We start from the raw sequence: 15774 nt of genomic DNA, 5'->3' as shown, positions 1-15774 counted from the left end.
AAGATAGTAACAACCTACATTAATGTCGCATTTAAAATCCATCTTCTTCATAACTGTATTTGTGCTCCAAAGCCAGGATTTCTTCCCGTTCTGGTGACCTGCACCTCCAGGAGAAAAGAGGGAAAGGGACACTGAGAAGCGCTGAGCCCTTCCCAGGAGACCTTTGCTCTGGTGGCATAAGGGATTTGTGCGCTTTAAGGAGAATTAGCTTTCTTATTTCCTTGAGACAAAACAGGCCCTGAAAAGCCAAATCTTTGGGATTCATGTCCGCCTGGGGTACGAAACATTAGGATAAAAAATCTGAATTTCGTTAGAGGCCATCTAGTCTGACCCCCCTGCAGTGAGCAGGGACAGCTTCAACTAGATCAGGTTGCTCAGAGCCCCGTCCAACCTGGCCTTGAACATATCTAGGGATGGGGCCTCCGCTACCTCTCTGGGTAACCCGTGCCAGTGTTTTACTGCCATCATTGTAAAACATTTTTTCCTTATATCGAGTCTAAATCTACCCTCTTTCAGTTTAAATCCATCACCCCTTGTCCTGTCACAATAGGCCTCACTAAAGAGGTTGCCCCCATCCTTCCTTAAGCACTGAAAGGCCGCAATAAGGTCTCCCCGCAGCCTTCTCTTCCCCAGGCTGAACAACCCCAGCTCTCCCAGCCCGGCCTCGTAGCAGAGGGGCTCCAGCCCTCGGGTCATTTTTGTGGCCTCCTCTGGACCTGCTCCAACAGCTCCATGCCCTTGTGCTGGGGGCTCCAGAGCTGGACGTGGCGCTGCAGGGGGGTCTCACCAGAGCGGAGCAGAGGGGCAGGATCCCCTCCCTTGCCCTGCTGCCCACACTGCTGGGGATGCAGCCCAGGGGACAGTTGGCTTTCTGGGCTGCGAGTGCACATTGTTGGCTCATGTCCAGCTTTTCATCCACCATCACCCCAAGGCCTTCTCTGCAGGGCTGCTCCCAATCCCTTCATCCCCCAGCCTGTGTTGGTATCGGGGGTTGCCCCGACCCAGGTGCAGGACCTTGCACTTGGCCTTGTTGAACCTCATGAGGTTCTCACAGGCCCACCTCTCCAGCTTGCCCAGGTCTCTCTGGATGACATCCCATCCTTCTGGTGTGTCAACTGCACTGCTCAGCTTGGTGTCACCTGCAAACTTGCTGAGGGTGCCCTCGATCCCACTGTCTGTGTCACTGATGAAAATGTTAAACAGCACTGATCCCAGTACGGACGCCTGAGGGACACCACTTGTCAGCGGTCTTCATCTGGACATTGAGCCATTGACCACCACCCTCTGGATGAGACCATCCAACCAATTCCTTGTCCACCGAACAGTCCACCCATCAAATCCATACCTCCCCAGTTTAGAGAGAAGGGTGCTGTGGGGGATCCAGTAACAAGGCTGCTCATGGCTCTGCTGTTTCTGGCCCAGGGTGGATCAGCCAACGTGGTAGCAGTAGGTGGAGTGTGGCTGTGCCACTGGGGCTGCACGCTGGCTCTCGCTGGCACCCAGCCCGATGCCATGGTGCTCAGCCAGCTGCCAGGTGTCTGTCCCCATGAGCAGGAATTTGACCCCGTGGCCCCCCTCTAGCAGAACACCACAGTGCTGGGGGGTTACCCTGCTCTTCGCAAGGGAGGGGAGGATCCATCACCTCCTGCTGCATCTCCTGCGGTCTCAGCGAGGCTGTGCCCTTCTGCAACATCCCCCAGGGCAGGGAACTGCACTGAGGGGGCAACATGGAAAGCACAGAGGGTGTCAAAATGAGGAAAAAAGGCCCAAATAGGAAAGGGAGCTTTTTCTCCCACAAAGGAAGGGAGGACCCTGCTTCCTGGAGGAGCTGCAAGCAGAAGCCCTGGCTGGAAATGGGGCTTGGGCAGCACATACCCATGGCCCAGCTCCGCTGTGGACATCCGAGCAGAGCAGCACCCAGCAATCTGTCACCCTTCCTAGGAGTCAGGCAGGCTGGTGTCCCTGTGGGGGCTAAATGCAAGCAGTACCGACCGACAGCAGCCTTCCAAAAGGAAGCTAATGCCGCAGATCGTGTGGGGTTTTCGGGGGGAAGATGCACGTATTTCTCTGTGCTGAAATCATGAAGCCAAATTGCTGCAACGCCCTTGCATGCCCCTGCACAGCCCGAAATACCCACCAGTGCTGGAAGGGCTGACAGTAAACTGCTCCCACGGGGACCCCTTCACCGCAGGGAGAGCTCCCAGTGGTGGTTTGTGAGCTGTGCTGTCCTCCAAGTCTCCCTCCGCAGCTGGGGCCGGTTGCCTTCCCCAACCAGGGCACAGCGGGTTTGGGCACCTTGGCCCGCGCCTGGGGTCTCATTAATCGCCCCCAGGCAAACCTCGAAGCACATCAGTGTCACCAGTGTCACTCTGATTTTTTCCCTGGCCCAGACAATCTCTTCTCCCCACCCAATGAAAAAGAAAACCCCGATTTCTGCTCAGGGTGTCTTCAAACCATGTGAAAGAGCAGCGCTGTGGGCAAACAGAACTCCTTCCACCCGGAGCAAAGGCCCTACGTGCTGAACACCAAACGGCTTTTGGCAACAGCGGTACCACGGGCTCTTGTTGGCTTTTTTCTCTTTCAGATATATGGCTACAATCATCAAAACCCACAATCATCAAAAATGAATCGGTCCCCCGATGCACAGTCAACATGCACAGTCATTAACTCACTGCACGTTCCTTTCCAATCAACAATTTAGAGATTTTATTTTTTTCCCTTACGAAGTCCTTAAAAAGCAAAACATTCTTTTTACCATGTAGGTGTTTTGTTTCAAATTCAACATCTTGATTGGCTTTTTCATTAAACACAATTATTTTTGCCTATTCTGTTGCAAAGGTTTGCCCGTCCGGCTTGCTGTCGTGACAAAAAGAGGTCAGGTTTGTGCCCAACCTGCGGATGCAGCACTTGCAGAATCAGGTGCTCCCTGGGCCTGGCGTGTCAACGCGCTCACGATGACTGCTCCGAATAGCTTCACGAGTCTTGCTTCCCTGGCCCACCGTCACAGCCTTAAGGCATACCCCCTTTCTGCAGCACTGCTCCATTGCAGGGGTGAGAGATTCAGACATGTTTTCCATGGTTCATCTTTAGATTTAACGTTTGTCTGGTTTAGACGCTCCTGGCATCAGTTTAAACCCACCTCCCTTGTTGTTTGTGTTCCTCAGGACACAGCTGTCCTATTCTGCCCTAGAGCTTTGTAACTTTGTACAGAGGAGGCTGCGTTATCAGCCCTCCTCGGCTGCTTTATCCAGTTATTTGCACTTTGAATTCCCTCTCTTAGATCTTCCACGGGTTGGCTGATGAAGCCAACGTGTCCATCAGGGAAACGCGGCAGTTCTTGACCAGTTCTTGACTCCACTCTGGCTGCGGAGTCCCTGGGAAGGAAAGCTCTGCACACCCCTTTCCCTGGCTTTTGTGAAGTCAGGATTAACTTTCTGGGGCCGGCGATTTTTATTGTCGTTGGATGTTGGACACAGTTAGATCATGCAAATAATTGGCAGCACGCTCGCCCTGCTCACATGGGGACCGTGGATGACCCGAACTCCCCAAGGGCAGAAGGTCCTCGGAGCCGCCCCGCTGCAGCAAGGGGTGGAGCAGGGCCCTTCCCCCGGTCCCCTCGCCCCGCACCCCCGGAGGTTCGGGCAGGGCCGCCCGCCCCGGCCAGGCGGCAGCTGCTGGGACACCCGGGGAGCGTCCGTGGTGTTCGTTACCGGGAGCAGCAACGCTAGACCCGGCTTTACGGGTCGCGGTTGGTGGGGTGTGCGCAGGAACACGCACCCCCGCGGGCCGCCCCGGCACCTCGTAGCCCGCGGTCAGAGTCTCCCCCCCGAGCCGTTTTCCAGCCCGGCGCCGGTGTCCGACAGCCCCGCCGGCGGCGACCGGCACCGCGGGGCGCACCGGGGCCTGAGCGTCCCGCAGGGGCCGGCCCTGGCGGGGAACGCGGCGCCGGGCGGCCTGCGGCTGGGCCCGGCCTTGGGGGGGGGGGGCTGGGCTCGGGGGGGCCCGGCTTTAGGGGACCCGGGCCCTCAGAGGCCGGGCGGGAGGTGGGAAGCGGGCGCGAACGGCCCCTTTAAGCCCTGCCCCCACCGCTCGCACTGTCCGGTGTCGGCGGCACAAAGCTTCCCGCGAACGTGACGTCACCGCCCGCGCCTCCTTCCCCCGCCCCCTCCCGCTCCCGCGCCCGCGCGCGGCTCCCGCCCCCCCTTTCCCCCTCCCCACGTGACCTCGCGCCGCGCCGCCCGCCGATTGGACTATCCGGCGGCGTAGTAGGACCGACGCGCCGAGGGCGCGGGGCGCCATTGGCCGGGCGGCGGCGGGTGGGAGGTGGTGCGGCGCCCCGCCCCGCCCCGCCCCGCCCCCCCGGGTGTGCGCGAGGCGGCGGCGCGTGGCAGCGGCGCGGGCGCCGGTGGCGGGCTCTGAGCGCGCGCGCGGGGGGCGGCGGCGGCCCCGGCCCGGCCCCGCCATGACCGACTTCAAGCTAGGGATCGTGCGGCTCGGCCGGGTGGCCGGCAAGGTGCGGCGGCCGGGGGCGCGGGGGGCGCGGCCGGGCGTCTGCGGGCCGGGCTCGGCCGCGCCGGGCGGAGCGGGGCGGACCGGGAGGCGGCGGGGCCGGGCGGGCGCGGGGCTGGCGGCGGTGGGGGGGGCGGCTGGCGGCGTGGGGGGGGGCGGCGGCGGCGGCGGGAGGCTCGGCCGGTGCCGGCGGGAGGGGAGGGCCGGGCGGGGCGGGCCGGGCCGCGCTGCGCTGACGGGGGCGGCCGCGGTGTGTTTCAGACCAAGTACACGCTGATCGACGAGCAGGACATCCCGCTGGTGGAGAGCTACTCCTTCGAGGTGAGCGGCCCCGCCGGCGCCCCCCGCCGCCCCCGGTGCCGCCTCTCGCCGCCCCGGCCCTCGCCCCCGCTCCCCATTAGCTGCTTTACTGTGCAGCCCCCTTTACCCGCCGCCACCGACCCCCGCCGTGCGCCCCACGGACCGGCCGCCGGCACCCGCCGCCCTCCCGCCGCCGCCGGTGCCCGGGAGGGCTTCGCTGCGGGGCCGCTGTGCGGCACGCCGGGCGGGGGGGAGTCGCGATCTGTTGCTGAAGGGTTTGGGGCTTTTTCCTTTCGGTGTGACATGGGGAAATAAAACCGCGTGTGGAAGCACTCTGCCCCCTAACTTTCTTGCTTTGGGCAAAAAAAAAAAAAAAAAAAGTTTGAAATTATCAGAATACGGCCGTGCGTGCGTTCCTGCAGGAAAAGTTCTAGCTTTTGTCGTTTTAAACCAGCATTAGCTAATTTAATTAATTAAACAAATTAGCTAATTATATAGTTTTTCCAGCTTTCTGTCTGTGTACTTTTTTGAGAACCGATGATTTGTCTTCCTTTATTTGGTTTGACAAACTTTAAAAATTTTCACTTTGTGCATAATCTTGGATGAGAAAAACTTCTTTATTGCATCTTACTGTGGGACCAGAACAAAAATGCTTTCTCTTAACATCCCTTGAAAGAGGGTAAGCGGATCCTACCACGGCTTTGAAAGGGAAAGAATTCTTGATTACAAAATCTTCTGACACTAAGGCGTTTTTGGAGGTGGGACCATCTTTTGCTTACCCACTGCGCTACAGGCGCTATGTCGGAGCTGCTCCGAAGAGTCTGAAGTGCTGTGGTAATGCTGCTACCAGAAAATACCGTGTTCGCCCTTTCTGCCTCCGCAGTAGCTCACTGCGAGCGTGTGCTATCGCGGAGAGTGGTGATACACAGCAAGTACCCTACATTTGCCTGGTCTTTCGTCCAGTTTGTGAGCATTAGCACCAGCACAGAGGCATGGAGTGGAGAAAAGAGGGCATCAGCAAGCCCTAATTAGATTGGTGTAAAGCAACACCAGAAAGAAAGCCGTGGTGGCTCGCTGATGGCTGCATAGAGAATCTGCGCCAGAGTGGAGAATGGATCCTGGCCCTACAGGCTCACAACTGGATTGTCGCCGCCCTTTGTCCAAGCGGGACTCCTGCTGTGCACAGCCTCCTTTCCTCCCTTTCCCATCTTCATAAACCACGACAGCCGAGCTGGTTGGTTCCCCTTGGAGGTTTGAAACAACTCAGATTCCATTAAGGTCAAGTGACCTCTAGGAGACAAGTGTTAAATATTGGGTCCTTCCCATGTCCCAGTGGAGCATGTGCTCTGCTCCTCGGTGTTGGATGTTCTCACAGCCTTTCCCTTTGCCTCTAGGCTCGGATGGAGGTAGATGCTGATGGAAATGGTGCTAAAATATTTGCTTACGCATTCGACAAAAATCGTGGAAGGGGATCCGGCCGTCTCCTGCATGAGCTGCTTTGGTAGGTATCGTAAGGACAGCTAAATACTTCAAGGGTTTGCTAAGGTGGAGTTTGCTGCCACCAACTTGTATGTTGTTTACTTCTCTGCCAGTAGTATTTTAAGTCTTCTCAGGAGGCTTGCAGCTATACTCAGTTGGAAACCCAGCACAGGGATGCCCATAGATCTTGTTATGGTTTGGTTTTGCACTGAGCCTTCTAACAGCTGAGTCTCTCTAGAAGCATAATTCCCAGGGAAAACAGCGATAGGTGAGTATTATTTTAGTAGAGACTGTTTAAATCTGAGAAATGCTACTAATACTTCAGTCCAGGGATGGGGGAGCAGGGGACTGGTTCCATTTAATAGGGGAAGACTAACCTTTTGAGGGTTGGTTTTTTTTCCCCTGTGATAATCGGGTATGTGTTATTGATACCCGTGAGAATTGGTAGGGCACTGGAGAGAGGTAGAACCTCTGATAACTGGGATTTTTTTCTTTGGCCTTCTGGAAACTGCCTTAAGTGGTGCTGATGCTTCTTATTAGCTGCTGTGTCTTATTTTCCATATTCTAAGAATCATTGCTTGATATCCTCTGTAAGCTGAAGGTTTAGATTCAGAGGCCAACTTACTCCGTCGTGAGAGAAGAGATTAGCTCTAGTACATTACTCCCTCTAGATACGTTCATGCGTTTGTAGAAAAAATAGGGTATGCTGAAGAGAACTCTTATTTCTTTTAAAAGCCTTCTTGAGAAATTAGGCATGTTTTCTATATGTTTCCATAAACTACACTTAGTAGCCGCAGCACCCAAGATACAGCTGTGCTTTGTTTATTGTTCCAGGTTGCTTTTTATTCCCCAAACTAGTCTCTGTACAAGAGGAGGGAGACAGGAAAAACATTAGAGCCTGTTATTATTATTTACAATCTGCTCATTAAATATGGATTTTAACCTGCATCTGTTAATGTTTAATCTTGTTGCACGTTTAACTTTGAAAATTACTACGAAGTCGGCTACAATATATGGGGTAAATCACCGTCAGCTATTGCTAACTGTGAGCCTCATACAGTAATAATTGTCACCTGTAAGTAGCACTAAACAGCACCTTAAAATTATTCCGGCTGACTGTGGAAGGCTGTCTGGATGATGACAGTCCAGCTGTTCGCTTATTACACAGCCCAGTCATTGCCTCTTCTGGTTTGTTTTACTTAAATTAGGAAATAATTCTAACGTACTCAGTTAAGTAATTCAAATTGTGTCACTCTAGCACACACTGGTGTTAAAAAATCTGAGATGTGTGCGTAATAGGGATTTCTGAAAGTCACAAAGGCGGGGCATAAACTGTCAAGCAAGTGGAGCTGCAGTTCTGAAGTTGCAAAGTCAAATTGCTTGACTAGAAAATACAAAGTATTTCAGCTGTTTCTGTAAATTCCGTTTGATCCCTTTGAGGGCGTACCTTTTTTGTGATCTTTAATTACAAGCTAATGCAATGCAGGTTAGTAAACCTGTGTGAGGGAGTCTCCTAATGTCCTAGAAAGTCTTTTGGCTACGGGTGCTATGTAGTTACTGCTCCTCCCAAACAGAACAGGCCCGTTGTTCAGTTCTTGCCTGCACTGGGGACTGCCTGGAAAACAAAACAGAAATGTATTTTACCGGCAGGTCCTTCCCTTTGCAAGAAAGAGGAATGCTGGAGATTTTGGAGCCTTTGAGAGGCAGGAGAGACGGGCAGTAGCAGTCATTACTTTTTCCAGTGCCAGCCTTACTTCTTGGGTAAATTAAAAGCAAACAACTTGAATTACTGCAGGTGTAGGACTGTTCTCCCCCAAACATACCCCCAAAAATCAGCTCACGCTGAAAAAAACTAACCTGATGGTGGGCTGCTGGTTTAAGAGGGAGTAGGCATGTGTTGGATGCTATTGCAAGTAAAGCAGATTTTTAAATTTTATTTTTTTCTATTTTAATTTTGCCAAGCAGGTATCACTGTTTACAAAGTATGGCCCTCACAGTGGGAAGCGGGTGGCTACCGAAGCTGCAGCAATGAGAGGGACCTTCTCCCACTCTTTCCCCCCAAAGCCCTGCAGGCCTCTGCAGAGCAAGCTGCAGTACTAAATGGGAACCAAGATCTGAAAAATACCCACATTTGCTGCAAATATTGTTTAAGAAAGAACTTCATGCAGCCTCTGTGGTGCTTGCTGTGTTTTCAGGGTGGACTGTTAGCTCCTCCAAAGCAGGATTTGAATGTCTGGCTAGGGACCTGCAGAATAAGTCTGTCATCTTCTCGCCCTGTTCCCTGTATAGAAATCCCAGCTTGCTGTGTTTTGGCTGGGTGTAGTGATGTTCCCTGGGGAATAGCAGCATCAGGAGATTAGTCATAAGTATCACTAACTGTGTGTTCAAAAAGACATCTAAGACCTGATTTCTGTCTTTTTACTTTTTTTAACAGCACTTACCATCATGCTGCCTATAACCTGCTCAGTTATGGCTCCTGTTGACTTGAATTGCTGTTGTCTGTACTTGGCACCTTCCTTACGGGCCTTGCTTCTCAAGTTAGCTGCTGAAATACAAAGAGACCAGTATCCCGTTAATTATCTGAAAAGTTTTGGTTTAAGTGTTTTGCCCAGCACCTTGTAGGAACTCGGCTGTGGTGGGGGAGGTGAAAGCTATGGCTCTGCAGGAGATTTAGCCGCGTTAACTGTGGCTTTCTTGTCTGTCCCCTTCTGCAAGGAGAAGGCAGGTTCTTCAGTGAGCCTGTCCTTCACTGCACCTTTCCGATTGACTTGTGCAGCGGGGACCACCTCCAGACTTCTGAAGTTTGGGTCTCGGGAGAGGAGCAGTACGTGCTTGTGCATTCAAAGGTTGCTTGATTATATACAGAGAAAAGGGACCATCCTAAATTTGCTGGTGCTAATTCTGGCATCTCAGTCAAGGGGTGCTGTGTTAACACTTTTATCAGTCATCAGCAAGGCCCAATTTCCATGTTTGCGTGAAGACCTTTATTGCTGGAGGTAGTAGAAAAACTGACAGTGATGTAGGCCAGTGTGGGTTTATACAAAGCGAGGGAAGTGGACTGACTGTGCTAGTGAATTTTATCAGTATTTGCTTACGGAGGGTTGTGGGTGCAGACCTAGACTTTGAGGGAGCAGTGGTAGGCATGTGCCATTCTGCTGTGGCTTCCTGGTGTCCTGTACAATCTCTCGTAATCCTCTCTCTTTCCCCAGCTCCAGCCTTTCTTAAACTTGCGTTATCTAAGCCATTTCAAAAATATTTCTTAACTTGATCTTAGGCTCCCCTCCTCCCTTTCCTTCCTGCATCATTCGCTCTTGCTCTGAACTCCTGCCTCCTCCTCCCAGATTCCTTGTTCATATCTACCCCATCTCTCCTGTTGGCACTTTGTCCTGGTCTCAGTCTAAGAACCTTAACTCCTTCCCCATCAGTCTCCATATCTGACTGATGCTTGCCTTCATCTCTTTGGGTCCATGTAACTTCTGTGTTCCCACCTGTAGCCCTCAGGATTCCCGATTTCCTTGCCAGACACTCCGGTAGCCTTTGACACCTCAAAAGTAGCTTTTCCTCCCTTAGGGCAGTTCAGGGGACTCCTTCTATAGCTTGTTTGCTTCTGTGTGTTGGTTCCCCCCACCTCTCCCCTAAAAAGAAGGATTTTATTCTTTTTACCTTCAAAGGGGAGAGCTCCTCCCTGCTTTGTGGAGGCCCAAAAGACTCCCCAGCAGGAGACTCCGTACTCTGGTCTCGTGCAGGACTGCCGTTACAGGAAGAATTGCTGTGCCTGTGAGCTGGAGCATGGGCTGTGTGAGTGCTGTGTGTAGCCTCTCCAAGGGAATTTTACTCATTAAATTCTAGGAAGTTTTGGGTCATATGTGAATTGCAAGCGTTTTTCTTTTCCCCCAAGGTATGTAATTTAACCATATCTGGATGGATTTTGACAAAGAAAACAAAAGACTACACCTTTCATTGTTAGTCGCGTTGAAATGGATTTCCCCGTTCTGCTGGATAATGCCAGAGCTTTGTAAAGGGAAAAAAAGTGGGAATTTTTAAACTTGGGCAAATTGTATCTCTTCAAAATTGGATGAGCTGTTTGAACTGAAATGTTCAGTAAACATGGAGCTGGAAGCAGCATCCAGACTAGACTTGGATAAAGCCGTTTGAGCGATCTCCTAGAAGGCAAAGAACCCTCTGACAGTGCTGTCAGTTCTACGTTGTCCTTGATTGCCACCAGTGTGTTGCCTCTGTGCAGTGAAATTAATCGTGGCATAGCAAACATCCTGAGGCACCGTTTCTGTCCAGGCCTTACGTTTCAGGTGGGATGGTGGTTCCTGCAGGAAGTGATACACAAACTCATCCAGGCATAAGGGTGCTTGACAGTGAGCTCAACCCTTCATGAAACAGAGAAAGGAGAGATGAAAAGAAGGAAATGGGAAATGAAAACTTAGAAGGCAACAGGGAGGAATCGCGATAGCGCTTACTGTGCAGCCACCCTCCGCGCTAATAGTCCCGCTTTGGTGTTGAGCAAGTTTCAGTAAATGTCTCTTGGTCAGTTGAGGAGTCACTTGTTACACGCACAATTAGAGTCTAAAAGCCATTGCACACTTGGTGAAACCTCTGTCCTGTTGCTTGCTAAGAGACATTTCTTCATAAATAACAAACTCTGACTTCACACCAGTGCCAAACTTGCATAAATGTGTCTGATAGATTTTCCTATTTGCTATTAAAATAATAAAACAGTATTGGCACCTTTCAAGTCTGGTCTGTGGAACACAATAATTACACAGAAGCTCTTGCAGTAACTGGAGCAGTCGTCTCTGGAACTCTTTGCAATGTGCTTACAATTAAAATATACCATGATTGTCTTTTGATTCAGCTCATTTATAATGGAAATAACCTCCTGGAACAAGTCTCTTGCTTCTGGGAGTTGATGTATCTGAAGTAGCCACCATAGCCTGTTGGAACCCAACTTTCACTGAGCCCACGTCACTGACACCAGGCAGCAGGCTAGAACGCAGCGTATCTTCTGGAATTAGCGTGATTCTTTGCATTTTAGCTATGGAGTCCTGTTCATCACTGACCTCCAAGTTGTTTTTGTCTCCTCCAGGGAGAGACACCGGGGAGGGATTGCTCCTGGATTTCAAGTGGTACATCTGAATTCAGTGACAGTGGACAACCGCCTAGACAATCTGCGCCTAGTTCCTTGGGGTTGGAAACCCAAAGCTGAAGAAATCTCTAGTAAACAAAGGTATGTCAAAATTTGGCAGGGGGTTGCCATCTAAAAACTTCAAATTATCTTAAATCATTGTCTCTCATTCCTTTAGTGGTTTTCATCCTGGCAGAGCCTTTTTTATTTGACCTTGGGCTACTTACACATCACTGTGTGTCTTTGCTTCCTCACCTGGGGAGCAGAGTTAACGCTTAGTGTTCACGCTAGCTGTGAGGGGACTATCTAACCCCATGGTATTATGCAGAGGTCCTGCTGTGCCAGATGTTGTCACCACAGTGAAACAGTAAGCCTGCATTCCCTTCCGCTTGAGTGATGGCATCTGGGCACGCCGAATTCGCTCTGCAGATTTCACTGGCTTGTGGCTCTTGTCCTCAGGCACTGAAATTCTCACACAGCCTGTTGAAGCCAGCAGCTGCAAAATGCTTACACTTGTGGTTGTATATTTGGGTTGGAAACTAAACGAGTTCCTGGGATCAGCTCTGATTGCCTTTCGCTTAGTTGTGGGAGCTTCCTGCGTGCTGTGTTGCACTGATGTTACTTAAAGCACATCAGACTTTGTGTCAGGATGTATTGGTTTAATTAATGATGTAATGCAGGTGTATTCATTTCTGGTGGGAGACCCGTAGACTTAACACCACACCAGACTCTTTCCTGCAGCACCCATACGATAGGGATGTTCAGAGCTTATTAAACTGATGGTGAGGCACTGTAGCTGATGGCAACGATGGTATCCTAGCATCTCTCGGGGGGTTCAAGAACAGGAAATGGACTTCAAGCCATTTACACAGAAATAGTTTTGCTTGATGTAAATGTTTCTTGATAGATACTTCTAAACTTTTTTGCATGTAGACTAAAATAACCATAAAAAGATGCTGTATTTGAGGAGTACATGTAGCCTGAGGCTTAACAGGCTAATTACAACGTTAACGTATCTACTTATTAATGAATTTAGAATGAATTTCCCTGTATGCTTATGAATTTATGGACCAAACTTTTACTTATTTTTTTACAGGGAACAAAGTCTGTATTGGCTGGCAATCCAACAGCTTCCTACAGATCCTATAGAAGAGCAGTTTCCTGTACTGAATGTAACACGATATTACAACGCTAATGGGGATGTTGTGGAGGAGGAAGAGAACTCATGCACATATTATGAATGTCACTACCCCCCATGCACAATGATTGAAAAACAGGTGTGTTCAGCAGAGTTGAAAGTAAGCGTGTAATGACTTGGGCTAACATGTTTCTCCAGGGATTTGTTCCTTAAAATGTAAAGCTTTACACGTGCCATTCAGTTCCTAAAAGCAATAGTTCTTTGGCCTGAATCTTCAGACTCTACAATAATTTTCAGTTTGAGAGAAAATAGTTTTGAATTGGGACAATAAATGACCTAGTGGTTCATGGGGAGGAGTGTAATTTCTGCCGGGTGTACGAAAAGGCAGGTGGAAGCATTCCTCTAGGGACCTAGAGCTGGAGTGAGCAAGCAGCTGTATAAGACAGACGGAGAAAGCATTGTAAGAGGTTTTGGGTGGTAGTAGAATAAAAAACTAACATGCTTGACCTTTCATGAGAAGAGGGTGGATTCAAGTGGCCTTCATTCGGGGGACAACTGAGAGGAAAGCTGGTTCTAGTTCTTTGCTGTGGGTGGATGAAATGACGCAACATATGTAGTTAGAGAATGGCAGAGAATGAGATGTCCAAGGGCTGTGCCTCTTTGTCAGACAGGAAGGGCTTTTCTTGTGATAACAAAGGCTGAGTAGGCTAAAATCATTGTGTTCTACTTTCTTTGGGGAATGTGGTCTTATGACCACATTTGCAAAAGTGGTCTTAAATGTCCTTCACTTGAAAAAAGTGAGCTTTACCTTTTATTTGGGTCTGCATATGAAAGAGTCCTGGATAAGTTTGGCAATGGCTGAGCTTGTGCAGCCCTCCTTATCATTTCTGAATTTAAGACATTTGTAGTTGTAAACAGAACTTCAGTTGGCAAAACAGTAGCAGTGAGAATAAATGTGAAGTGCTCAAATATTTTGTCCATTAGGCCCGTAATATAATTTTGCAAGAGCAACGGCAAAATCAACGTACGTAATTACTTCAGAACCTTTTGATACTCTTGACACTCACGGTGGGATGTTCTTATTTGTGATGGGTGCAAAAGACTTGATCATAAACCTACTTGGGAAATGACGCAGGGGCGCTCCTTCGCACCGAGCAGGCTCACTAACGTTGTCTTGTGTTCTTCCTAGTTACGTGAATTCAACATTTGTGGCCGATGCCAGGTAGCGAGGTACTGTGGGTCACAATGCCAGCAAAAAGACTGGCCTGCTCACAAGAAACACTGTCGGGAGAAGAAACGGACCTTCCAGCAAGAGCTTGGACCAGAACGATGACTGGGTGGCACAGGCCTCTTAGCAGCAGGATTCCTTCTCAAAGGCATTGGACTCTTGCTTTTGCACAGTAATGACAGACTGCTTATTGAAGCCAGAGGCACTGAAGAAGAAAAACCCTGTGATGCTTGAGCAGAACGGCTGACTGAACTAGGCCAGCTCTGACTGGTGCTGTGGAAAGGGATTGGGTCTACCCTTCCAGTATTATATTCTCAAGCAAAAAGACTACTGTGGAGGCTCCAGGCAGGAAGCTTCTCATTATTTATATGTTAATACATTTGTAAACTCATGTACAGTTTTTGTTAGAAATTCTTGATAGGACTCATTAACTGTAATGTTCAGATGAGAAAATGTTGTCAGCCTAAAAGTTTAAAAAAGAAGTAAAAAAAAAAAGTAAAAAAAAAAAAAAAAGGTCATGTGGCAAAAGCTTTTCCTCCCATGTGGCTAGAAGTATCTGTGGCTGTGCCAAGGCCAGAAGGCAGGCTGTGACATCGGCAGTTACTCTGGAGAACTCTGCATGGAAGTTATATTTAAAAAAAAAAAAAAAAGGCAAACAAAGTAAAGGTTGGAATGAATCATTGTCTGCTCTCTAGCTTTCTCCTGTTCCCTTCCAGCTGCCTTCAGAGCACAGTCCCACTTGGACGTTGGAAGTACCTACCCAGTAGGAACCAGCGTGCCAGAGACTGGAGCGGAGCGTAGGGGACCAGCTGGGATCTGTGTGTACAGGCGAGCTATAGCGTGGCGCTGCCTTCAGAGAAGGGCTGCTGGAGACTCTGATTTAAGCAACCCGTATTTTTAGAAAGCTGAAATAGCTTTCTTGTTATGAAACCTTTGTCTGTGAAGTAGTCGTAGGGAAGCTGAGGTAGTCAGCTGTGTCTGGATGTAGTTGCCCTTGTGGCTTCCCCGTAAGCATAGCAAAATCTATAGTGATGTGCAGATGTGTTTAAATGAGCTAATATTTGGTAATTTGAGTTATTTATTCTTTGTTAAAGACACCATCAATCCAAGAGTCACTTTGACTTTATTTTTAATGTAGTAATGAGTAAAAATAATATGGGAGGAGGATTAGACCTGGAGAGCACATGCCTGTTTTTCTTTTCAGACATTTTGTCATATATAATCTGAAAGTTTATTTTTCTTTTTCATTTTTTTGCCTTAGAAATGGAAGGAATATGCACTGAGTTTTCTGAAAAACTAAATGGATAATTTAGTGCCAGGTGTTAGTCTTACTCCACAATAGAAGAATGTGAGCTTCTGAATGCTTAATGCAGAGCCTTTCTCAGAGTGCTTAGTGAAATAGGTATTTAAAATTATTTTGTGAAAGCCATTAAGAATTTAATTTTTCAATCAGGATTCACTTTGCCACTTTGTGTTGCAGCATTGGTCTTGCTTGTATTCAGTTTTTTAGAAAAGTTGAACTGCTGTGGACTTCCAATATTATATTATGTTTCTAATATCTGCACAGGAAGTTCTTAATTATTAGTATTTGGGTGGGTTTTTGTGCTTTGGCTTTAAGCATCTTGGGGAAATAACTTCTGAAGCTGCCTGCTGGAAGTTCACTGGGTAGGCACACTGTCAAGCTGCAACTCTTAATTCATGGTTACATTTTAACTTTTCAGGCAGCCTAAAATTCCCTTAAGTATGAACAAGTCAAACAGGACCTAATGAAATTTTTCTGTAATGGGTGATACATTTTTTTTTCAAGGAAACATTCAATTATTTGCTTTAAATGAACTGTACAGTTTTTGTTGAGTGTAAAATAGGACACATTTTTTTATTCAAGGTAATTCTTTGAGGGGGGCAGATGTACTCCCTTTTTTCTTGTCATCTTTTTAAAAGGCTGCTATTTGTAATTCCAGTTTTCCATTGTATTACCAGTAA

At 49.1% G+C, this 15774-nt stretch overlaps 1 protein-coding gene across 1 annotated transcript; it reads left to right on the top strand.

Annotated features, from left to right (window-relative positions):
* The first annotated feature begins 4342 nt into the window (after positions 1–4342).
* ZMYND19 (zinc finger MYND-type containing 19) lies at positions 4343–14963 on the top strand. Its single transcript, XM_064468614.1, has 6 exons — positions 4343–4513; positions 4771–4830; positions 6204–6310; positions 11387–11527; positions 12522–12702; positions 13753–14963. The coding sequence occupies exons 1-6, from the start codon at positions 4463–4465 to the stop codon at positions 13894–13896; spliced, it is 684 nt and encodes a 227-aa protein (XP_064324684.1). The 5' UTR covers positions 4343–4462; the 3' UTR covers positions 13897–14963.
* Positions 14964–15774: the final 811 nt, after the last annotated feature.

This window comes from Phalacrocorax carbo, chromosome 18, assembly GCF_963921805.1.
Source record: "Phalacrocorax carbo chromosome 18, bPhaCar2.1, whole genome shotgun sequence".
Lineage (NCBI taxonomy): Eukaryota > Metazoa > Chordata > Aves > Suliformes > Phalacrocoracidae > Phalacrocorax > Phalacrocorax carbo.
The sequence above is the reverse complement of the archived record's forward strand: the minus strand, read 5'-3'. Positions and strand labels throughout refer to the sequence as shown.

Coding starts and splice junctions, on each gene's coding strand:
- ZMYND19 (XM_064468614.1), top strand. CDS start 4,463: ATGACCGACTTCAAGCTAGGGATCGTGCGGCTCGGCCGGGTGGCCGGC. Junction 4,514..4,770: donor TCGGCCGGGTGGCCGGCAAG/GTGCGGCGGCCG, acceptor GGTGTGTTTCAG/ACCAAGTACACGCTGATCGA. Junction 4,831..6,203: donor TGGAGAGCTACTCCTTCGAG/GTGAGCGGCCCC, acceptor CTTTGCCTCTAG/GCTCGGATGGAGGTAGATGC.